Source organism: Chinchilla lanigera, unplaced genomic scaffold (assembly GCF_000276665.1).
Source record: "Chinchilla lanigera isolate Chin_1 unplaced genomic scaffold, ChiLan1.0 scaffold00158, whole genome shotgun sequence".
Taxonomy (NCBI): Eukaryota; Metazoa; Chordata; class Mammalia; order Rodentia; family Chinchillidae; genus Chinchilla; species Chinchilla lanigera.
The window spans coordinates 446,972-470,689 of NW_004955559.1; the positions used below are offsets into that span (position 1 = coordinate 446,972).

The 23,718-nt window shown below is 54.8% G+C and overlaps 4 protein-coding genes across 14 annotated transcripts in view; 3 read left to right on the forward strand and 1 right to left on the reverse strand.

Annotated features, from left to right (window-relative positions):
- The first annotated feature begins 3,500 nt into the window (after nt 1–3,500).
- Nucleotides 3,501–8,208, forward strand: Klk15 (kallikrein-related peptidase 15). The gene is given in 6 exon segments (XM_013508951.1): nt 3,501–3,546; nt 6,233–6,386; nt 6,828–7,110; nt 7,315–7,417; nt 7,420–7,451; nt 8,056–8,208. Coding segments are annotated over 6 exon segments (771 nt in total).
- A 1,850-nt stretch (nt 8,209–10,058) lies between these two features.
- On the forward strand, nt 10,059–14,115 carry Klk1 (kallikrein 1). The gene is made up of 5 exons (XM_013508935.1): nt 10,059–10,164; nt 11,693–11,852; nt 12,962–13,254; nt 13,363–13,499; nt 13,910–14,115. Exons 1-5 carry the CDS (start codon nt 10,119–10,121, stop codon nt 14,063–14,065), a joined length of 792 nt encoding a protein of 263 aa, XP_013364389.1. The 5' UTR covers nt 10,059–10,118; the 3' UTR covers nt 14,066–14,115.
- A 267-nt stretch (nt 14,116–14,382) lies between these two features.
- Nucleotides 14,383–22,417, reverse strand: LOC102012479. 8 transcript variants are annotated; one of them, XM_013508933.1, is made up of 6 exons: nt 22,349–22,417; nt 21,850–22,051; nt 16,090–16,290; nt 15,631–15,777; nt 15,198–15,326; nt 14,383–15,113 (listed from the first exon to the last, which is right to left on the reverse strand). In XM_013508933.1, exons 2-6 carry the CDS (start codon nt 21,866–21,868, stop codon nt 14,887–14,889), a joined length of 723 nt encoding a protein of 240 aa, XP_013364387.1. In that variant the 5' UTR covers nt 21,869–22,051; nt 22,349–22,417; the 3' UTR covers nt 14,383–14,886. The 8 variants fall into 8 exon arrangements, with proteins under 8 accessions (XP_013364387.1, XP_013364381.1, XP_013364382.1 ...); XM_013508927.1 differs by having other exon boundaries at nt 15,198–15,470; XM_013508928.1 differs by having other exon boundaries at nt 15,198–15,470; nt 21,850–22,008; nt 22,349–22,390.
- Nucleotides 22,418–22,627: 210 nt separating this feature from the next.
- Nucleotides 22,628–23,718, forward strand: part of LOC102011918 (extensin-like) — a 5,521-nt gene continuing 4,430 nt past the window's right edge. For 2 of the 4 annotated variants that reach the window (XR_001232336.1, XM_005412762.2), the window contains exon 1: nt 22,628–23,708. Coding sequence is in view for 3 of the 4 variants with exons in the window: in XM_005412762.2 (XP_005412819.1) it covers nt 22,651–23,708 (1,058 nt within the window). In the remaining variant the exon portion in view is untranslated. The remainder of the gene's footprint in view (nt 23,709–23,718) is intronic. The other 2 variants (XM_013508926.1, XM_005412763.2) reach the window with 2 other exon arrangements.

Genomic DNA, 23,718 nt, shown 5'->3' on the forward strand with positions numbered 1-23,718 from the left:
GAGAGGCAGGGGCAGAAGGGAAGGGCTGGGGACCAATGAGCTGCAGGAGGGAAGGGAGGGAAGGGGTGAGGACGGTGCGGGGTTCGGGTCTGTCCATCTGATTAGGTGGACAGTGGGCTGTCCTAGGGAGGGTCTGGGAAGACAAGAGTTAGAGCACCATGTGTGAGTGAGTGAGTGAGTGAGTGAGTGAGACCCTGTGGACACTGGGTGTGGGGTGGCTCTCGGGAGGCCTCACTTCAAGATCCCGCTGGTGCAGCTGGGCGGGGCTTATGTGACGGTCATCGTGTGGGCGGGGTTGTGAGGCGCGGCGTGATCGCGTGGGCGGGGCTCCCGTGCTCTCAGCTGGGCTTTGCACGGTGGGAGCGCTTTGGGGTCCCCACTGTGTCGGGGGAACCTGTCACTACCTCCCGGCGTGTTCTAGACAGAAGAGCACGTGCAGTGGTGACGGAAAGTATTTAGCTCAGGCCTGGCACCAGGAAGCCCTGGATGTTCTTGCTCTAGTATTATTAGTACCTCCTCCCGCAGGTGGCTGGGAGTCGGGGGCACCAGCCTGTTCGTGGGGTCAAACCCCGGATTCTTCGGCCCTTGGCTTCTTGATTTCTGCATGCCCTTTGCCTGTGTCTTCTCTCTCTGGGCCTCAGTTTCCTCTATATTAACCTCCTCGCGGTGCTGATGCAAGGAGCCCTTAGCAAGGGGCCTAGCCAGAAAAGCCCTGGGCACCGCATAAATGCACTGCACCAGCGAAGCTGTGGCCCAGCATGTGGCCCTAAGACACTGAGCATGAATTTGTGGGCCAACAGAGGGACAAAGGGGTTCTAGAGATGCTCCCGGCCTGGGGGTCCAGAATGTTGGCGAGTCTGGGCTTGTACAAAGTCTGTAGACCTGAATTTCTACAATGCCTGCCTGTACGGGCCTCCAGTTCATGGGAAGCTCCAGGATTCCCGCGTGTAGGGAGCCCGGTGGGTCTACACAATCCTACATTTTAGCTTCCAACCTGTCTAAGGTCCTAGGCTGCTAGAATGTCTTGGGCCCTGTGGTCCTAGAATCTAAAAGTATGGTATGCTAGGGATTTTGAAGGCCTCTGTTCTTACAGGGGCTGAGTGACAATCATGCAGCTACTTCCCATACAGGTGATGGCTTTCCAGGCATGGGGCGGGACCGTGTGTATCATAGGTCCCATCCTTTGCCTGATGACCTAATGTAGGTCCCGCCTGCTCTCTGGACCTACTCATTAGTTCTACTCTAGACAACTGCTCAGGGCCCTCTAGGGTTCTGAAACACCAGAAGCCAGCTTCAAATACCTGAAGCCTTGGATCATCTTAGGCTTGATGTCTGGCTTCCAGAATGCAGAATCCAGATTTCAAGCTCCAGAATGCAGGATGACTACTGCACAGTCCAGAATGAAGACCCCAGGTTCCCAGTCTCTAAACTCGTATTCAATACTCAAGATTCTAGCAATCTCAGAATCAGAGAAACCACGCCCATCTCCCAGCACTGCCTCTTAAATGTGCAAGGAAGATCTGAAACTCCGTGCTTCACACTCCAGGTATCAGAGACTAGACCCAGACTCTAGAATCAAGACACCAAAATACAAAATCCAAAGGCTGCCATTTGTACTCCAGGGCCCAGGCCTCACACAGCACGTGCAAAAGATCTCAAGCTCAAGTCCCAGGTTCCAAACACAAGACTGCAAACTCCTCACATGGATTCTAGATTCAAATGGCCAGGATCCAGAATCCAAGCCCAAGACCTCGTAGGTCACTCCAAGACCTGACTCCAGGGCCCAGTTCCAGATCCCAGATCCCACAGCTCAAGACATCAGAATCCACACTCCAGACCTCAGGTCATGAATGCCAAACTCAAGACCCCAAAATCCAGAACTCAAGAGCCAGATTTAAAATCTGAATCCCAAACCCAGAATCCAAGATCCAGAGCCCTACTGAAGGAACACGACAGTCCCCACACTCAAGACCCCAAATTCGAAGCTCTATATTTTGACGTCCTCCAATTTTCTGCTCTTGTACGCCTGACCCTGTCCCCTGGAGGAACTGCCCCTGGGGGGGAAATGCCTTCTTATAGACTCAGACAAAACTTCAGCCTAATAAATGCTCATTAGACCTAGTACCCCACCCCACCAGCCATCAAGGCGTCTCTGCCTGTAAACCTCACAGCCACCTCTTACCCCACCCCCTCACCGCATCTCTAGACCCAGGTGGGGCTGGAAGCTTATAAATTCAGGCATTCTGGTGTCTGCTCCCCTTCTTCTGTCATCCAAGCTGCCCTAGATGCTGCTGCAGGATCCAGAGGGCGTGAGATCTTTGAGAAAGAACTTGGGAAGGGGGTGGTGAGGGAAATACGCAGTGCCCTGGTCTCAGGGGGGAGACACAGACCATGAGTGTCAAGGGCACTGGTTAGGTCCGTGTGTTCTTTACTGTGGCTCTGAGTTGAACCTGAACGAAGAAAATATCCTGGAGCCACCAGAAGGAGTGGGGGTAATGGGGTGAATCAGGAGGACATACCTCCTTGTCCTTGTCCCAGAGCCAGGACGAGCTCAGGAGGACACGCACGGTTCAAGCCAGTTCAGAGTGACTTTCCCAGTACCTCCCAGGTGCCAGGTCCCAGGCTGGGCAGTGCTGGGGACACGGAGAGGAGCCCCCCATCAGGACCCCAAAAGGGTGGGATGCGGAGATAGGCCACACTGCAGCATCTTCAGGCATCTATGTGGTAATGGGGGCAATACAGGCACTGTGGGGCCCAGAAGACACCTGTTAGGTACTGGGGCCTCCCAGGAGAGGAGACAGGTGAGCCTCACGGGACCAATTCTAATTTGGAAGATGAGGACAAGGACTTTAATTCACTCCCAAAGCTCGCCGAGGCCTCCCGTGGGTCAGGCCCCGCACCGGGCAGTCCTCGGAAGTCAGATTCCTCAGACCGGTCTGTTCACGGGCAGTTCTCAGTGTGATGGGAGAGGCAGGCGCCCCAGAGGGGCAGGGAGGTTGGACAAGGTCAAGGTCGTGGGAGACCGGCCACATGGGCCACTCATGTCCTCAAAAGTGAGCCTGAGGGGCTGGGACTTTATCCTGGGGTCACTCGGGGTCCAGACAGGGCTGGGTGCAGAAAGACCCTTGGGGCCTGGGGGGCGGGATGGGAGAGTGCTGGGCTGGAGGGCGACCCAAGAGGCCAGACCCGAGGCTGGGATGGGTGCCCAGGCCAAAGCATGGAGGATGGTGAGAGACCCCCAGGCTGCTGGCAGGGTGCTGGGGTCTGACGGGCTGTGGGGCACCTGGGGCTGTCCTAGTGCTAGAGGAACAAAGACAGGGGGCCTGGGCAGTGGCAGCAGAGGAGCAGGTGACAAGGGAGGCACTTACTCAGGAGTGGTGGCCAGAGAAGACGGAGTCAGTGCCCAGAAGCATCCTGGTGGGGGCAGAAGGGTCCAACCTCACCCCAGGTTTCACTCTCCCCGCCACAGATTTCAGCTGAGCCCTGGTCCCTCCTCCACAATGTGGCTTCTGCTCACCCTCTCCTCCTTCCTGCTGATCTCCACAGGTGAGAGGGAGTGAAGTCTATGGGAGTACAGCGTTCCCCTCCCCAGGACACCTGGGCCCTGGGACCTGCCAGCCCCTACCTCACCCCAAGGCCACCTAATAACCCCGCTCCCAGCCCAGCCGAGCTCCCTGCCAACCTGAGAGCCGTCAGGGGCCCTGGAGGTGCACCACCTGGGGCTTCTCTCTGCCCTGACAGAGCACACAGTTCCGGTGACACAAACCTGAGTTTGGATCCCTCTGCTGCCCCTTCCTTGCTGTGTGACCTTGAGGACACTGCTTTACTTCTCTGGGCCTCAAGTGCCTTCTGTATAAGACAGCACCTACCTGTGGCGACAACGCAGTGTCTCCATGGTCTAATGTAGGTAACGCATATAATGAGCACTCGTCAAGGGTGAGGCACCAAGAGCACAGATTCTGAGTTCAAGTCCCACCTCTGCCACTTTCCAGTTCCTTAATGCATCTGTGAGTTGGGTTTAACAACAGCCTTTCTAACATCATGGGGCTGTTGTGAGGCTCACATGCAGTACCCATGAGGTGAGCACGCACTTCCAAGCACCTAGCATGTGCCAGGTACAGCGCTTGGCATTCACATTCAACCTCCACAGGCAGGGGGTGCCACGGCCCTCGTTTGACAAGGGAGGGGGCCGGGTGGCAGGTGAGCTCCAGACCAGGCTCTGCCACCACCCTTGGGAGAAATAAATGTAACCTGATGCCTCTGCCCTGGAGAAATTGGGGGTTAGATGTTCATTAACCATTATTCCCCCACATGAGCCCAGGGCCCCCCATCTCCCCCATGCCTCCAGCCTTCCCTGGGGCTCTCCCTGTGCTCTCCCTCCTCTGCCTCCCACCTGCCAGCTGCACCCAGCGGAAGCCTCCGCCCTCTTCCAGCTCGGACTGGCCAGGTGCAGCCTGGTGCCCAGCTGTTCAGCCAGCACCCTCGCCCTGCTCCTAGGACAACCTCAGCCCTCCTTTGTTAAGCCTCTCCACCACATCCGCATTCTCCAGGCCTCGCCAGCACCTTGGGTCCAGTTCCTGACCTTGGTGGGCAGAGAGGGGTACTGAGTCCCGCCATGCAAATCCAGCCCAGTGTGGATGCCTATATGCACAGCTGTGACCTTGTGGGGGGACACAGCCACGTTGCCCAGGGTACAGGGTTGTGGGCCTGTGACCTGGAAATGTCCAGTTGTATCCACGAAGATGATTCCATCCTGTGGATGTGTGAGAGAGAGAGAGAGAGAGAGAGAGAGAGAGTGTGTGTGTGTGTGTGTGTGTGTGTGTGTGTGTTGCATGGATGTGCAGGGCACTCCCACCATGTGCATGAACCCACATGTGAAACTTGATGATTGATCTTGAACATCATGGATCCGGCTCAGGGACTGGTGTAGAATGGGCCAATATATACTATCCCAGCTACCTGCATGTACAGCTAAGGGTCTTTCACCCTCAACCCCCAGGCCTGTGTCTGGTCATGTGGGTCCACATCTGCGCCCTTTAGGTTGGTGCCTGTGACTTTGACTTCCTACAAAATGGCTTGTGGGTGAGTCCCAGGTTTGACCTCAGCTATCATATCTAGGTTTGCCTAACTTTGGCCAGATGAGTGCCCCAAACCCGAACATCCATAGGTATGTTCCCATAAATAAGCCCCTGTGTTCTTTTAAATAGCATCCCTATTTTATAGATCAGGAAACTGAGGCACAGGGTGCTCAAATAATTGGCTCAAAGTCTCACAGATGGTAGATTTGAGCCCAGGGTCAGGGCCCCCCCTTCTCTGTCCAGCCCACATGTGCAAGTGTGCACATCAAGACCCACCCCAGAGCCCGTGCGTTTAGGTCCTACTCACACCCAGTGTTCTGTGCGCATGCATAGATTGCGTGTCTGTGCATGCACACCGTGTCTGAACCGCCCCTGTCCATGTACGCCCCTGGACGTCTCCGCTGTGGTTCTAGAAGCTGTAACCTCTGCGCCTGCGAGTGGACTTTGGCTTTCTGCCCCTGCGTGCCTATGTTTGCAAGCCTGGTTGTGCATGGATGTGTGTCGGTGACCTTGGCCAGCCACATCGGTGTCTTGCACAGTACAAGGAATTTGGCTGAGATATGCAGCCAACACTATGCGTCATGCATTTTGAGTGGCCACATTCACTTGACAGCTGTGACACTTGCTCATTTTGAGTGACCGGTTCCAAGTGATCTCCTGTCTGAAACTGTCCCCGGTGTCCTTGCTCCACCCCTGTCACCAAGAACATCTTGCCTTCTTTGGTCTTCTCCCAGTCCTCTCTCCCCCAGGGTCCGCAGAGTGGGAGCTGGAGTTTTACAGCAGGGAGCAGCTGCAGCAGCCACGGAGGAATTGGCTTCAGAGCAGACAGGGAGGACTCCTTAAGAAACAGGGAGCTGGACATTTATTGCACACATCTCTAAGCCCAGCACTGTGGGGGGCTGAGGCAGGAACTTGTGAACAAGTTCAAGCCCACCCTGGCAGTTTAGTAACTTAGCAAGCCTCTGTAGCAAAATAAAATGTTTTTAGAAGGGCTGGGGTTGGAGCTCACTGTGAAAACCCTGGGTTCAATTCCAGATCTGTCCAAAAAAGGGGAGAAGGCATAGATGAAAAGCACAAGGAGGAGAGGGTATTAGCGGGGTGCAGGGCACCCTGTAAAGCCCCTGTCCTCGGTGATGCTCCACTCCCTCTCCCAGCAACCCAGGACAGCGACAAGGTGCGGGAAGGCGAAGAGTGTGTGTCCCACACGCAGCCGTGGCAAGTGGTCCTCTACGAGCATAGCCGCTTCAACTGCGGGGCTCCCCTCATCTCCCCACACTGGGTGCTGACAGCTGCCCACTGCCGGACCCGGTATGCAGTCAGGGCTTGGGGGTGGGGGGCATGGCCGGGGGTAGGAACTCCCAGGGGTGAGGAGGCAGACGCTGGCGCCAGGACTGTGGAGTCCACATCCTGGGCTCTGGATGAGGAAGAGACGGACGCCAAAGCCCTGGGTGAGGAAGGGTATGGGTTCTGAGTCCCTGTAGGAGGGAAGTGAGGACTGGAAAGGGCCCATCTTTTGAGTCCCTGGTGGGGCAAGAGTCTAGGGATCTGAGAAGTTGGAGGAAGAAACGGTCCAAGCCTGGAGGTTGAGTTGCAGGTATCTGCCAGACTTGGGACTCCTGGGTCCCTCAGGGTAAATGTCCCGAGCCACTGACCTCAGGATGTCCGGGAAGGGCAATGGGGTCTCGGGACTCCCAAAGGGTTGAAGGCCCCCAGGTGGCCCACTTGGCTCCTTCTGTCTAGTCTTTACAGCTTCATGAAGGCGCGCCTGGGGGAGCACAATCTGCGCAAGCGCGACGGCCCCGAGCAGCTGCGGGCCGTCTCTCGCAGCATCCCACATCCACACTACGAGGCGCGTAGCCACCGCCATGACGTCATGCCGCTCCGGTTAGCTCGGCCCGCACGTCTGACGCCTCAGGTGCGACCTGTGGCTCTGCCTACGCATTGCCCCCTGCCTGGTGAGCCCTGCGTGGTGTCCGGCTGGGGCCTGGTGTCAGACAACAAGCCGGGGGCCACAGGAAGCCCCGAGTCACAAGGTGCGTGAAGGGATGGACCTAGCTATCAGGCCTTGAGGAGCCCTGGATGGAGGGGACAAAAGCCAAAGTAGGACCGGGGATGTAGCTCAGCGGCACAAGCCCCTGCCTGGCAAGCGCAAGGTTCTGAGTTTGATTCCCAGTACCAGGGGGAAAAAAAAGCCGAAGTGTATGGATATGGATATCCATACCCACTGTCTTCCCCTGTGACTGTGCCCGACACCCTGCACTGTGCCAACATCCGTATTATCTGCCAAGCGTCTTGTAGCAAGGGCTACCCAGGACACCTGATGGACACCATGGTGTGCACCAGGCAGAGGGTGGAGGCACGGACTCCTGGGAGGTCAGAGCCAAGAGGGGCCATCAGGTGGAAGAAGGGGGACAGCGACAGGTCCAGGAGTTGGGACAGGCTTGGGTTTCGTTTGCTTTGAGCCAGAGAAGATGCTAGGGTTAGGTTTGGAGATGGAATAAGTAGACCCCTTGGGACAGTGGTTGGACTTAGGGGTCAGGGATGAGCACAGACTTGGGTTGTGTTTGGGGTGGACAGAGTGGACATTGGCTTGCGACAGGATAAACTGGGGTTGAGAGTGGGAATGAGGTTGATTTTGGATGGGAAATATGAACTAGAGTGTGCAGAGTTTTGAGAGGATGCAGAAAATATGAAGATGGGGTGGGGTACATGGGGTGTGAGGATGGATACAGGTTTGCTTTGATTCTGAATGGGGAAGAGGTACGGGTTGGGCTGCGTTGGGATTGCCTGAGGGTAAGGCTGGACAGGGCTTGGGTTCATCCTATTGGGTTGTGCTGGCTCAGATTTGGGTTGGATTGGTTAGGGTTAAATTGGGTTGTATTGGGTTTTGATTGACATTGTCAGTGATGACATTGTAAATGACGCTACTGAGTTCAGGAAGTTCCCACTCAACTCAAAACCCCTTTTCTCCCCACAGGGTGACTCCGGGGGACCCTTGATCTGTGGAGGTGCCCTGTGGGGCATTGTGTCCTGGGGTGACGCTCCTTGTGACACTACTACCAAGGCTGGCATCCATACCAAAGTATGCCGCTACCTGCAGTGGATCAGGGACACCATGAAGAGGAACTAATTAATTGCCCTAACACCTGTGTCCCTGACTGAGCACAAGTCCCCATGGCCGGCCAGCAGCCCCATCCCGACCTAGGATAGAAGTGAACCATTCCCCAAGCTCCCATCCAAGTCTCAGGTGTTAGCCAAGGACTGGTGCCACCTGAGGCCAAAGTTAGTGTTCAAGATAATCTGTTTAACACCAAGAGAGCCAGGGATATAGCTCAGCGGCACAGCGCCTGCCTGGCAAGCGTGAGGTCATGAGTTCAATTCCCAGTACCAAAAAAAAAAACCACTGAGATAACACCACAGATACAAGCTTCTCTGTAGGAGCTTTCGTGATTTTCTTGTGGCGATCAAGGGAAATGGGAACCAGGGGATGGGTGGGGACTGAGAGTCCGGGTGGGCTGTCCATTTCATCCACTGCCTCAGTCCCCCAGATGACCAGATGTGTAATCTTGAATAGGGGGCCCAACCTCACTCATCCTCAGGTTCCCCCCTGTAAAACTGGACTGCTCTTCTCTCTTGCCTCCCACGGCTGCTGTGAGGATTAAATGAAGTGATTCACACACACTGACCAGAAGTGTCTGACACTGGATAAGTATTCTGCAGCACTGGATCCCAGAGAAAGGACCCAGCACATACCACGTTACCAAGAATGGCTTCTCTGTCTTCAGGATTTAGTGCTAGGCTCCCTCATAGCCATGGCAGAAAGGTGAACGCCCTCCATTCCTCGGCCAGATTCCTGACACACAGCAAAAGCTGGGACTCCATGAGCTGCTTCAGTTTTACCAAAGTCAAGATAATGTATCGGAAGCCTATGGGCTTGAGACTTCAGAAATCTGTTCCTGATTCTCCCCGGAGACCCGAAAGTGCGATTTTCAAGGTTGGGAATATTGAAGCAAATGAACCTGGTGTCTGTACCAAAGTCTAGGTCTGGAGATCTAAATGTTACAGAGGCCACATGCTGGTGGTAATTAGCATCTGCGGGGAGAATCTCGATGTAAGAGGGCAGGCAGCCTAGATTTCTGGGACTGTGAGATGAAACATCTGGGAAGAAGGGGTGGGGGGTCACTGTGACCCCTCCTTTGTTGGGGAGCATTAGATTTGGAAGTGGTAGAGAACTTACTTTGTGAGACCCCAACACTTCATACTCCTGGGCCTAAGAGTGCCAGGACTGTGGCAATGTATGCCCACAAGTACATATTATGAACAGAACAATAAATGTGGGCACCTGCTACTGGGCTAGGAGTACAAGAAACAGGGCATTCTGAAAGCCAAGCCTTGCCAGGCGAGGTGGCACACACCTGTAATCCCAGCACTCAGGAGGCTGAGGCAGGACAATCGTTGTGAGTCTGAGGCCAGCCTGGGCTACGAAGTGAGCTCAAGGCCAGCCTGAGCAGCATAACTAGACCCTGTCTCAAAAACACAAAAAGAAAAGAAAAGAAAAGAAAGCCTTATGTATCAGAGAGAGCTGGCGGCTGAAAAGCTGCTCTCTTGGCTCTGAGTGGCACATGGATTAGAGTCCTCACTGCTGGTATTTGAGGGCACGCTGGGTCTCCATGTATAGGGCCTTACCTGGAGCTTAGGTATACAGGGCTTTGAATGGAGGTCAGTTAATCCTCCTCCGTCCACCTTGTCTCACTGGCCCTGTCCTCCACAGCGAGACCTCAGCTGCTGCAGGGCCTGCCCCATCTGGCCTCAGCCCTGGGAATGCACCCAGCCTGACCCAGAGCCTGCAGGACACCAGGTGCAGGGCCTCCCCACTTCAGCGGCTCTGGGGGCCGGCCAGCAGGGGCGGAGCTTTGGCCAGCATCTCAGTGCCAGCAGGGCAGGGGCGGGGCTCTGGGGGATAGGGTTTTTAAAGGCTCCCCAAGGAGCTTCCCCAGCAAGCAGCTCACCGTCTGCCTGGCCCTGGGCACCTGTGTCACCATGCGGTTCCTGGTTCTATGCCTCGCCCTGGTCCTGGGGGAGACTGGTGAGAGCGTGCGGGGGTGCGGGAGGGCGCGGAGACCCTGGCTCTCATGCTGGCCTCCCCACCTCAACGAGTCCTTCCCTTCTGCCCAGCACCCAGCCTCGCCCCTCCAGCCCACAGACCACCCAGACCAGGGTACTGGGCTCTCTCCTGCCTCTCCCAGCCCCTCCACAAGGCCAACCCCTCTTGGTCCACCTTCCCACCCTAGGGCGCTACTCCCGCGTCTTCCCTCGCCAGTTCCAAGGGGAACCATCCTGGGCCATCTGTGCCTCTCAGACCCTGAGATGCTGATCATCCCCTCCAACTCCCTATTCCTCTGGGACCCAGCGGCCTGACTCCTGAGACCCCACATCCACCAAACCCAGTGGCTTTCTCTGTCCAGCTGTCAGCTCTCAGCTGTGTCCTCCAGATGCTGACATCTGGTCCCCACCATGCTCCCCAGCCCCCCACAGACAACCCTGCTTCCCAAACTAAGTGGTGTGGGACACCAGATAGGTCACCCGCCTTGGTATGGGGGCTCCCGGCCCACACACAGCCAACCCAGCCCTCCCGCCCACCACAGGCTCCTTGCTGCAGAGATTCCCATCCCCCCCACAAGCTCCATCCCTTCCGCGCCCAAACCCCTCTGAACAGCTCTGGTTTTCTGGCTCTCGACGCCCAGACCTCAAATACTTTCCACCCAGGCCATCCTGCCCTGCACGCCCCCAAGACCGCAAAATGTGACTCTGAGGCCCCGCATCAGGCGGGTCTTCTCCGTGGTGACTCGGCCTGCTCTAACCCTCTCTCCAAGCCTGTCCCGGAACTGCCTCCAGCACCCTCAGACCCTGAGCCCCATCCCCATGAGTGGTGGAGCTGGTCCCTCACCCTATACTGCCCCCCTCGGAGCCCTGTCGCAGCCCAGGCCACAGCGGTATTCTCAGGGCCCCCCCACACGCCACTGCCCCATACACAGCACAGGAAGGACCCCGAAGCCTCACAGGAGCCCACTCCTCGCCTTACCCTGCTCCTTTCCTTACCCTTTGACCTGGAAACCCTGAATTCCCTCAGTGCAGCTCACCTTCCTAGCCCAATCCAGGGACCCCCAAATTCCTCTGCCCAGAAAACTTATTGTCTCAGAAGCATCCTTTCCCAAACTCCAAAAGCCCAATCCAGGCCTATTTCCCCAGCCTAGGAGCCCCCAAATACTCCAAATCCCCCTCTCCCAGCCTCTGACCCTTTCTCACAGGCCCACACCCCTGGTGTCTGGAATTTCCCTCTCCTACCTCCCACCCCTCTGCCCCGACCCTAACGCCCTGACCCCACCCCTGATGCTGCTCCATGTCTTCTGCCAGGCTCAGCATTGCTTAAGAATTTAAAGCTCCCCGTCCAGGACCAGCTATTAACTCACAGTTTAAGGACAGCTCTTGCACTCGGGTGTCTACCCCAAACCCCTTACCCTGTCCTCAGAGCCGCAGCCTCAGACCTCGGCCTCCCTGTCCAGGCCCAGTGCCCCAGCCCCCTGCCAATCCCACTGCTGCTGACCCTCCCACAGGTGCGGCACCGCCCATCCAGTCCCGGGTGATAGGAGGCGAGGAATGTTTGAAGGACTCCCAGCCCTGGCAGGTGGCTTTGTACCATTTCAGCAACGTCAAGTGCGGGGGCGTCCTGGTGGACCCTCAGTGGGTGCTCACCGCCGCCCACTGCATCAGCGAGTGAGTGGGGGTCTGGGCAGAGGGCATGGGTGTCCCGAGGACTGAACAGCCAGCACCGCTCCGGGTGGACCTAGGACAAGGCTGGGCCCTGAGGGAGGGAGGAAGGTGCTGATCAGGGAGGCCAGAGGAGAAGCCCTGGGGTATGACCACCCGGCCAGGGCTGCCTGGGTCTCGGTCTCAGTCTCTCTGTCTCCCTCTCTCCTCTGACCCAGTGTCTCTGCGTCTCCCCATCTCTGTCCACGTCCGGGTGTCCCTGCGGCCGTCTCTGTCACGGTGTGTCCCCCACTCAAGTCTCCGTCTCTCTCTGGACCTCCATCTTAGTCCCCTCCCCACCACCGCTGACCACACTCCCAGCATGGACCCCGGGAGCCCAGAGGAGAGGAACGGGTGCACACCAACCCGTGTGGGATGCTCCTCACCCTGCCCACCCCGTGCCTGCAGCACTGTCGTTGCACGGTGGGAGGCTCAGGAAGGCCTGCCTGAGCCGGGCGGGAGGGGCGGGAGGAGGCGGGCTGGTGGCGGGCAGGTGGCCCTGGCCTTGGGCTGGGGTCCAGGCCGCCTGCTGGGAGTCCTCAGCTGTGCCCAGCTGCAGCCCAGCTGCTCTCAGGCCCCCTGCCCACCCCAGCCTCCTCCCTCTCCTTCCCCTCGCTGTCTGCCCGGTTCCTCTGCTGCCCACATCGCCTCCTTGCTTGCTGTGTTTCTCTGCCCTGCCTCGCCCTGCCCCGCCCACTCCCCCGCCCTACCCCGCCCACTCCCCGGCCCTGCCCTGCCTCTCTCCCAGGGTCTCAGACTCCTGTGTGTCTCCGCACGCGTCCTTCCTGCCTCCTGGTCCTCCCTGTGCCCTCCGTCCCCTGGTCCCCGCGTCCTCGTGCACTCTTTCTTCTCCTCCGTTGTGCTCTTGCCCTCGCACCTCCCCCGCCTTTGTTTCCTCCCCGACTCTCTCCTTCTCCAGGGCTGCATCTTTGCCCTCCTTCCCTCTCTCCCTCCCTCCTCCAGGTTTCTCACTCTGTTTCTCTTTCTCTCTTTGGGGCCCTCGTCCTTGCTTCCCCCCAACCCACCTCCCTCGTCCCCTCCTCTCTCCTCATTCCCTCTTCTCCTTTTCACCCCAGCGAGTACCAGGTCTGGCTGGGTCGCCACAGCCTCTTTGACGATGAAGACACAGTTCAGCACGTCCACATCAGCAAGAGCTTCCCTCACCCAGGCTTCAACATGAGCCTCCTGGAGCCGCACCCTGAAAACCCAGACGACGACTACAGCCACGACCTGATGCTGCTCCGCCTGGAGGAGCCGGCCGAGATCACAGACTCCGTGCAGGTCGTGAAGCTGCCCACGAAAGACGCAACGCCAGGGACCTCGTGCGTGGCCTCGGGCTGGGGCAGCATAGAGCCAGATGCCAGCCTTCGTAAGTCAGGGACAGACCACGTGGCCTGGGGCAACCCCCGGGTCCAACAGAGTTGGGGTGAGGGACCTGCTGGGTCTGGACACAACTCTTTTTTGCCCTGGCCTGCAGCTGTGTACCCAGATGAGCTGCAGTGTGTGGACCTCAAAATCTTGCCTAAAAAGAAGTGTGAAGACGCCCACGTCTCCAAGGTGACAGACAGCATGCTGTGTGCCGGGCACCTGGAAGGCGGCAAAGACACCTGTGTGGTGAGCCAGCCCCTCACTGGGGCGTGTGAAGGGCTGGGGCCGGGGACTCAGATTCTGACCTGAGAACTAAGCTGGCATCTGTGCCCCACCTCCTCCTTCCTTTCCACCCCATCCGTGCGCCCGCTGTGTGTCACCCTGTCCCTCCCTGTGTACTGTCTACTCAGAAAAAGCCTCCAGGACCCGGGCTGCTGAGAGGAGCCCCGCTCGTTCCTGCTGCCCTTCTGCAGATGGCCCTGTTCTCCCTGGATGTCCCTTCCCCTCTGCCCAGAACTCTGTTCCTGACTTTGCTCCTGGGCCGGAACCCACACCTGCCTTTGGGAAGTGGGCTCTGGTGTCCCCTGGTCCAAAGCTGAGCTTGCAGGTAGAACAAAGCCAGGCTTCTAACCCCTCTCTCCCTCTTGTGTCCCCAGGGTGACTCGGGGGGCCCATTGGTCTGTGATGGCATGCTGCAAGGTATCACATCATGGGGCCACAGCCCGTGTGGCCTCCCCAAGACACCCGGCATCTACACCAATGTGAAACAGTACCTGGAGTGGATAGAGAAAACCAAAGCAGACAACCCCTGAATGCCCCATGCTGTCCCTGCTCCCAATGAAACAAAAATGCTTCAAATGAGCGTTGAGTTCTGGCGTTATCTGACCTTCCACACGCCGGGCACCTACATCCACCTGGGACCCACAGGCCGAGGGCTAGACTGTCCTCGAGGCTCCCAGCTGTGCAGTCCCAAGCAGGGAAGGGAAGGGGGCGTGATATGACGAAGGGAGGAAAAGGCTCATACCCTACAGGGCAAGTCAGGGATGCAGGCCAGTTGGACACTGCCCCCCGACCCTGCCCTGACGGCCAGGTAAGCACAATGGAGGGTCTGACCCCAAGAGGGTTGGATGGTACCTGCCTTTTATTGTGGAGGGGAAGCCAGGACGCGGGAGGGGGGGGGCGGGGGGGATGTTTTGACGAGCCACGCCCTAACAGGGAGGAGCCTGTTCTGACGAAGTGTGGGATGCACCAAACGCTAGACTGCCGTATGTGCTCACCTGGGACAGGACTGAGCAGCTGGGGTGGGACTGGATCTCAGAGAGAGTGCTGAGGCGTAATCCCCGGCTGACAGGACCCAGAGTTCCTTAGGAGTATGGGCTGGGCACCCAGGATGGAGCCACACAAACCAGCCCTTCAGCCCGGACTCAGGGACCGGAAGGTAGAAGGGTATCTGCTGGGAGGGGCAGAATGGAGGAGTGTGCTCGGACTTCCGGGGTGGGGCACTATGGAGACCCAGTGGGCGGGGTCAGGGCTCGAGGGGCGGAGACGCCTCCCCTCTCTTCAGAAGGCGGGGCCTCGGGGAGGCCAGTGACAGCCAGGTGGTGCTGAGTGGTGGGCCGGCATCTGGTCAGGGTTACCAGTCAGTGTCCGGAAGATCTAGGGTGTTACACGATGGACTGTCTTGGCTGGCGCCAGGATCGGGCAGGTCCTGAGTGTGTCCAAGCATCATGTCTGCGCCCTTCTGTTGGGATCCGTGTAGCGAGGAGCAGTTCACGGTCCACCGGCGATAGCTTATTCGCCACTCCTTGGGGAGCACCCCTATGCTCCATATGCCCGCTTGGTTCAAGTGAGACACAGCTCCTGGGGTGGGGAGAGTTGGGCGTGGTTAGACGCTAGGCCCCGCCCCCATCCCCGGCCCCGCCCCTGCCGAGGCCCCGCCCTCACCAGCGCACAGCATCAAGGCGCAGGCGCACCAGCACAGGTAGAAAGTCTCTTGGAAGGCCAGCTGGGGCTCTGGTTCTAGCGCCTTACAGTTGACTACAAAGAGCGTCAAGCTGAGGAGAATCAGGAGCCCTGCACTGGGGTGGGGCCAGAGACGGACCGGGGGCTGGACAGTGACCCCTGGACGCACAGTAAGAGAAGGTAGACTTCCTCTTCCACCCTCCATGGCAAGCAGAAAGAAACACAGACACACATATGTGACAGATGGAAAGATACCTGGAGAGAAGGGAAATAAACGAGAAGTGGGAAACAGACCCCATACACACGCCCTGCCGCTGAGAGAGACTGAGACACACAGCAAGAGACGTGGGCAGAGGCAGACTGCAGGAGGAAGAGGCTGGAGACCGGGGCGCCCCTGGCCTGAGCCTACACTTACCAATACTGAGGCTGAGGGAACTGAAGACGGCGTCGATCTTGTTGAGGCGGTGGAACCCAGACCAGAAGGAAAGGCCCATGCAGGGGAGGAGGAACACGCACAGGGCCAGGGCCAGAATCATGAAGCCCTGACTCATGTGGATGAGCACTGGGAGTGGGGTGAAAAACAACCGCGGTCGTCACTCAAGCCCACCACGGAGTCATCCCCATGATACCCGTGAGCAGGCGCTGCCCCACAGATGCCGGAATCTGGCCACGACACCCTCGAAATCCCCCCATATCACCTACGTCGCTGCCTACAAAGTCCACTCCCACAAAGGCAGTCTCAGACACCTTGAGACAACCCTCCCACACCCCAGAGATCCTAAGCTCCTTCCGCAGAGGGGCCCCATGGAGGCCTCCACCCCAGCCCCCTAGAGCTAGTCTGGAGGGCCCTGTAGCCTCTGCTGGCTCCACTGACCGGTGACTTGGCCTAGGCTGGCACACTTGTGCCTCTTGCAGTCAGTCCAGAAGCCAATATAGCCGGTGTAGGAGCCCTGCACGTAAGCCATCCGCCCGCCTATCGTGCTCAACAACATCAGGGTCGCGAGGATGCCGAAGACAAGAGACCAGATCCGCAGGACCATCTTGCGGTCCTCCTCCCAGGAAAAGACCATGTACGCTGGGAAAGAACAGAGTGGGGGGGGGCCTACATCTTTATTCCCATCCCTACCCGGAGGCCACCTTTTATCCCTTGAAATCCCCTGCACCTGTGACGGTCTCCCCATCCCTGCCCCACCCCAACCACAGCACATCCCCACCACTCCTGTCCCATGCCTCACTTTAACTTCCCCTCCACTGCCACCTCTGATCCATCTCACTCACACTATTCTCCCCCTCCTAAGCCCCAGACACAGCCCCCGCCCCATCTCTACTTCCAGACACACCCGCAGTCCCCTTCCGCACCCCAACGCCAACTCTGTCGCCCCTTCCCAAGCTCAGACTGCTTCCTTTGTCTTCAATCCCACCCCCTGCTCGAGCTCTGCTCTCACGTTATCTCCTTATCTCCACCCCTGTTCTAAATCTCAGTCCAAGGCACAGCCCTGTTAACGACGGCAAGACCATGGGGTTCAGAGCAGGACGCTGACAGCACCTCCCATATGCGCCAAGCATCCAGGCTCCATCAGTCTTCCCACTGTCACCCCGACTCTCCATCCTGCACTTACCTCCAGTGCACCAGCTTCCCAGGGTCTCTCAACCAAAGACTTTCCTACCCCGGCCGCTCTGGCTGCTGTCTCCCTCTGGGACATTCCCTGCCCACTTTTGCCCAGCCCACCTGAACACCCTTAAGGTCTCAACTCCAGCACCACTTCCCTCACACCTCCATCCCTGAGTCCCGATCCCCCATACTCAGTTCCTGCATGGTCCACGGTGCAAGGTATTCTCCCGCACTGGCAGACCACAGCCTTGTAATCAATTACTTGCCTAAGTATTTCTTGTCTATCAGTCCTCCACAAGAAACTTCCAGGAGGGTAGGAAACAAATCTATTTCATTTTCTGCCATATTCACATTGCCTGGTACAGAGCTTCTGACTTTTGTTAAGTAAAATTACATTGACAGCCAGACATGGTGGCCACACCTATAGTCCCAGCACTCGGGAGGCTGAGGCAGGAGGATTGCCATAAGTTCAAGGACAGCCTAAACTACATAGTAAGGCCTGTCTCAAAAAAAAAAAAAAAAGAGCATTGGATGGATGGATGGATGGATGAATGGGTGACTACAGTAATGGTCTCCAATAATAATCATTTCTTTCTCATCTTCTGTGAAGCAGTCACAGTGTATCTCAGAGAAATCTGGGCATAGTGGCCTGGAATTCAGGAAAGAGTTTATGGATGGAAACAGAAACTATGCAGCTATGAAGCAGAAAGCTCAGCAGGTCTTTATTACACCTGAGTTCCTAGCGCCTGCATGTGTTATTCACCCATATGCCCTCACAGCCACCCCCTGAACTGTTATTATTTCCAGTGATAAATAGACTTAACAGGGGAGTTAAGCGATGTGCTCAAAGTCACACAGTGCTGGTCAGGGCAGAGCCATGATTCCCCCCTGGGCAATCTAGTCTCAGATAACCGCTGAAAACCCGACTGCCTCTCACACCCTTACTGCATGAACGGCTCCTAAGCAGACACGGAAAAGATGAGTGCTTAACAAGGAAAGGGTAAAAAGGGAAGGAAGAGACTGTTCAAAGTCTTTTCACATGAAAAGATGGCCGATTTTATCAAAGCAATGCAAACAAACAAAAGTACTAATTTACATCTTAGAAGAGCATGGAGCAAAGCAATTGAAAATGCCCGGGCTGAGGAGGACAGTGTAACCAGCACCCCTGGATGTTACGTAAATAAAACACTGTTTTTATGATTCCTTCTTTGATGGGGAAACGGGGGCACACAGCAGATAAGTGATAGATACAGCACAAGGTCTGGACTATCAGGGCACAATACCCTGACCACAAGCTGGCTCATCGGCAATGTACCCAAGGAAAAGAAGATAGAATTCTTTCTGTGCATGTGTGCATGTGTGAAAAATCAGTGGATGAGCACGTGGTAGATGGGTGGATACAGTGAGATACAGATACAGACTCATCTACAGATATGATTGCATATTTCCCTTCTCCTGTCTTGTACAATTCCTATTTTTGCCTTTCCTAGAAGTCAATTCAACAGTTTTTCTTGTTATACAAAGAAAAATCACATATTAGAATTATCTATGTGTGCTGGAGGGATCTTTTGACAGTAAACATCTTTTTAATGTGTGTTTTCGCTGGGCACACTTGTGGTGGCACAAGCCTGTAACCCCAGGACTCTGGAGACTGAGGCAGGAGGGGTCCCATGGGTTCAAGGCCAACTTGGATAACACAGTGAGTTCAAGGCCAGTCTAAGCCACATAGGGAGACCCTAACTCAAATAAGCAAACAAACAAGAGTAACAAGAATTGAAGCTGGATGTAGGGGTCACACCTGTAATCCCAGCACTCTGAAGGCTGAAGCTAGAGGATTACCACAAGTTCAAGGCTAGCCTGGGCTATGTAGTAAGACCTTGTCTCAAAACAAAAAAAAAAAAAAAAAGAAACCTAAAAAAAGCAATATGATATCTGGCCCTGGCAAAACTAATAATGATGATAATCTATTCATTCAACAGACATTTATTAAGCAATACTATTGCTAAAACCTGTGCTGAGTGCTAAAAATAGTACTGGGAGCCAGGCAGCCTCAGCCCTCTGGGAGCTCACAGAGCCACCAGAAGACAGTCACACACGTGTCAAGATCAGACGTGACAAACACTGAGCGGCAACACAATCTAAATGTCCAACAAGAGGGTTGGAGACACGTAACAGCCCAACAGCAGGCAGTGAAGTCTCTAAGTCCTCCCTGTATGCAGCAGAACAGAAGCTGAGCTCTCACTGGGGAAAGGCAGAACAAAGACTTCACTTCCCAGGCTCCCCTGTAGCCTGTGGGCATATGGCTGCGTGTCGGCCAATGGGATACGAACAGAAGAGTCTTAAGCTGTAAAAGGGAAGAGCTTTATTCCTTCTCCCTTCTTCTGGATGAAATGTAAACAGGATGAAGAGTTACAGAGACAGACGGGGGCGGGGGTGGCAAAAGGACGGAAGGGACCCAGACCCTGGCCGCAGGCCTCATGTATGACAGAAATCACTTTTTATCCTTTAAACCACTGTTACTTCATTGTGACACCCTGTTTTAGAAGCCAAATATCTCAACTACTCCACAACAGAATATCACCATTTACGGATTCTAAAATGCATTTTTAACACCTCTGAAACTAGGGTGCATCATACAATCAGTAGTATCTTAAAACCAACTTTTACCATTATTAAACATTAAGTCAGCCAGGTGTGGCGGCACATGCCTGTAATCCCAGCACTCAGGAGGCTGAGACAAGAGAATCACAGCAAGTTTAAGGCCAGCCTGGGCTACATAGTGAGTTCAAGGCAGCCAGCACTACAAAGTAAGACCCTGTCTCAAAAACAAAAAAAAAAATTCAGGAGAACAATTCCACTGAGGATAACATCGAAAAATAAACTATGTAGGAATCAACCTAACCAAGGAGGAAAAAAAAAAAAAATTCTACAATGACACATCTGACATCTGCCAGGTTGGGAGTTGCTCCCCCGTGACAAGACCACAAATCTGTCAAGAGCTAAAGCTTAGTCACTGTCTTGCCAACACTTTTACTTATGTGTGATGGTTACATCAGCCTGAAAGAAACAAAACCTACCACAGTGAGACAGTGAGAGACACAACCTTTTCAAGCTTACAAGTTGTTGGATTTCAAATGGCATGAGAGGAAGCCTTTGGGGCTGGATGCTGAGAAGTCATTGTGTGGCCCTGCACCAGACCCCCAGACAGCAGTTCATGTCAAGACTTCGTGCTCCAAATGACTGTCTGAACCCCTGGCTTGTTCACTCTGTCTCCTTCCTGAACACCTCTACCACATCCACTCTGGTCAGGACAGAAGTCTGTGTAATTCTCTGAGCTCAAAGCCTGGCACGATCTTCACAGGCCTTGTCGGACTGACCACTCTTTGGTACTTGCCAGCTACAGATTAATTTTGGCTGTTTAGCCCCAAGAAAGATATCGAGAAACTATGGATTTGTGTGAGTCTTCCCAGTGGGTTAAGTCAGTTTAAATTTATCTTCAGATGAAATGGTTTGTGACTGATATTTTGATGAGAATTACAGGACACAGAGGGTCTTTTAAACTCTACTAGAAAAAGCATGCAAAAAAGTCTGTAGACATGACAATATTTGCCTCCATGCAATGACAGAGAACAAAAAAAATAGAAGTTAAACTACTCTGTTTTGTTAACTACACCAGGAGAGACAGAGCCGAAAGACTGGATTTGAGGACCGGCCTCAGTTTTCTGCAATGAAAATTGAGATGAGATAAATTATCTAAATGCAATGAAAACCAACTTCAATTCAGATAAAGCTAGTGGAACCTCAAAAAACAAACTACATTGATATTTCGTGTCACCCCAGTCACAAGGGCTATCATCAAGAATACAAAACACAAGCTGGGTATGGTGGCATGGCCCATAATTCCATACTCTGGGAGGCTGAGGCAGAAAGATTGCCAGTTTGAGGGCTGCCTGGGCAATTCAGCAACTTAGTAAGATCCTTTTCTTTAAAAAAAGAAAAAGAAAAGGGTCTGAGGGTATAGCTCAATGCAAAGGCCCTGAGTTCAATCTCTAGTATTACCAAAAACTAGTGCTAGCGAGGATATGAGGGAAAAGAAACCCTCCTACACTACTGGAAGGAATGCAAATTAGTACCCCCACTATGGAAATCATGATGGAGGTTCCTCAAAAAACTAAAAATAGAACTAGTATAGAACCCAGCGCTACCACTCCTTGGTATTTAACCAAAGGAAGGAAAGTCAGCATATTACAGCACACCTGCATACCCGGCTTTATTGTAGCACAATTCATAATAACCAAGATATGGATCCAGTTCAGTGCCCATCAGTCGGTGAATAAATAAAGAAAAGGTGATATATATCATGGAGTATTATTCAGCCATAAAGAAGATTACAATTATGTCACTTGTAGGAAAATGGATGAAACTAGATAGAGATCATCATATTAATCAAAATAAGCCAGACTTGGAAAGACAGGTATCACGTGTTTTCCCTAATATGCGTAATCTAGTTGCAATAAAAAGATAGCATGAAAGTAGAAGGGAGGCTACTATTACACTACTATTAAAAAGAGCGAGGGAAGTAAGGGTGGGGAGAGGGGAATGTAAGGGAGGTAGAAGGGGGATACGGTCAAAGTATGTTGTACACATGTATGTAAAACCACATTGAAACCCAATATTCTGTAAAACAGGCACTCATAAAAATATTTCTAAAACCCAAGAATGTCAATATTCATATAAATTAAAGTCATATAAAGGTTTGTGGAGTTGGTTTCTTTTTTTTTTTTTTTTTTTCCTGAGACAGCATCTCACTATGTCATTCAGGCTGGCTTGAACTCACTATATAGCCCCTGGCTGGCCTTAGACTCATGCCTATCCTCCTGCCTCAGCCTCCTGAGTGCTGGGGTTCCAGGTGTGGAGTTGGTTTCTTAAAGGGTCACCACAAAAACTAAAGGGAAAAATAAGTGCACAGTCTCCTCCCCTCCCCCACAGGAAAGGGCGCACACACAGCTGAGGCCCACGCACCTTGCACATCTCTGTCCATCACTTGTCAGACTTCCTCTTCTTCCCGGCTGGAGTGGGCGATCTTGGAGAGCAAGGAGCGGTCCAGGCTTCTCTGAGACCCCAGGGAAGGTGAATGGGGACAGAGATGGAGGAAGAAAGGAAATGAGGAGAGACATGGAACTAGAGAAGGGAATAAAAGGACGAAACGGATTCAGAAGAGGTCCTAGGAGCGGGCGGGACAGCAGCAGGTGGGAACAGCGAATCATAAGGTCAGATCTCAGGCTCTCCAGAAACTGTTAGAATTCATCTCAGGGGCTTATCAACCCGGCCCTGGCTTGGCCCTACCTAGCCCTCCCGATAACCCAGTCCCTCTCTCACCCAGCTCCCTCCACCCTGACCCCACCCTGGGCCTGCCCTCGCCGCTCACTGACCCAGCAAAATCCTCTCTGACCCTGTCTTAACTCTGCCCAAACCCCACATGGGCCTACCCTGCCCCAGCCCTAACTGCCACATCACTCACAAAGCGTAGAATGGAGTCTGAGGCCATGGCCAAACTCCCAACCTCCTAGAACCCCTCCAACTGTCATAGAACCTCCTCCCGGCCCCAGCTGCAGGCCAGGTTGGATCCCTGAGCTCTGCCCTTGAACAGCAAGAGACACCAGGACACAAAGAGACAGAGACATGCAAATGCCGAAGGATCGAGCTTAAACCCGGACAGAAACCATAGACTTTCCAGGTGGTCATGGAGGTGCCGAGAAGGAGGAACTGAGGCTACTGGCAGACTGAGTGCGTCCAGGCCCTGCCCCCTGCCTGCACCGCCACATGTCTGAGGAGGCTCCATCTGACCCCCCGAGCACCCAAGGTGAGAGTTATGACTTTCCGCCAATTACCCATGGCCCTCAAGTCAGCCCCCAAGACACTCTACCCACTCTCCAGACTCAATATGTGAGTGTCCCAAAGCTTCCCGTGCCCCCCAGTAATCGCCGGATCAGTATCCAGACGCTTCCATCAGCTGTCACCACTCGCCCCATCCGTACCCAAGAGCTTCTAACACCTGTCCACAGCCTCCAGCCCAGTATTGAAGAATCTCCACCAACTATCCACAGTCGCCGGGTCAGTAACCAAGACACTCCACCTGTTACCTATGGCCGCCGGATCAGTAACCAAGACCCTCCACCTGCTACCCATGGTCGCCGAGTCAGTATTCAAGAGCCGCGCCGAGTCAGTATTCAAGAGCCGCTACCTACTACCCACGGTCGCCGGGTCAGTATCCAAGAGCCAATACCTACTGCCCACGGTAGCCAGGTCAGTATTGAAGAGCCTCCACCTACTACCCGTACTCGCCGGGTTAGCATCCAAGAGCCTCCACCTGCTATCCGTACTCGGCGGGTCAGTATCCAAGAGCCTCCACCTGCTACCTATGGTCGCCGGCTCAGCATCCAAGGGCCTCCACCTGCTACCTATGGTCGCCGGCTCAGCATCCAAGGACCTCCACCAACTATCCCTACTCGCCGGCTCAGTATCCAAGAATCTCCACCAGCTGCCCACACTCACCGGCTCAGTATCCAAGAATCTCCACCAGCTGCCCACACCCCCCAGCTCAGTATCCCAGAATCTCCACCAGCTGCCCACACCCCCCGGCTCAGTATCCCAGAATCTCCACCAGCTGCCCACACCCCCCGGCTCAGTATCCAAGAATCTCCACCAGCTGTCCAAAGTCGCCATCCCAGTATCCAAGAATCTCCATCAACTGTCCAGAGTCGACATCCCAGTATCCAAAAATCTCCACCAGCTATCCAGAGTCGCCATCCCAGTATCCCAAAATCTCCAACTCTCCAGAGTCGCCATCCCAGTATCCCAAAATCTCCAACTCTCCAGAGTCGCCATCCC

Excerpts from the sequence above, each read along its gene's own strand:
- LOC102012479 (XM_013508927.1), bottom strand. Across the intron at positions 15,778-16,089 it reads CAGCCTAGGCCAAGTCACCG|TGCTCATCCACATGAGTCAG; the intron begins GTCAGTGGAGCC and ends CCCCACTCCCAG. Across the intron at positions 15,471-15,630 it reads TTCCCTCAGCCTCAGTATTG|GTATCTTTCCATCTGTCACA; the intron begins GTAAGTGTAGGC and ends CCTTCTCTCCAG.
- Klk1 (XM_013508935.1), top strand. The coding sequence starts at position 10,119 with ATGCGGTTCCTGGTTCTATGCCTCGCCCTGGTCCTGGGGGAGACTG. Across the intron at positions 11,853-12,961 it reads GCCGCCCACTGCATCAGCGA|CGAGTACCAGGTCTGGCTGG; the intron begins GTGAGTGGGGGT and ends TTTTCACCCCAG. Across the intron at positions 13,500-13,909 it reads GCGGCAAAGACACCTGTGTG|GGTGACTCGGGGGGCCCATT; the intron begins GTGAGCCAGCCC and ends TTGTGTCCCCAG.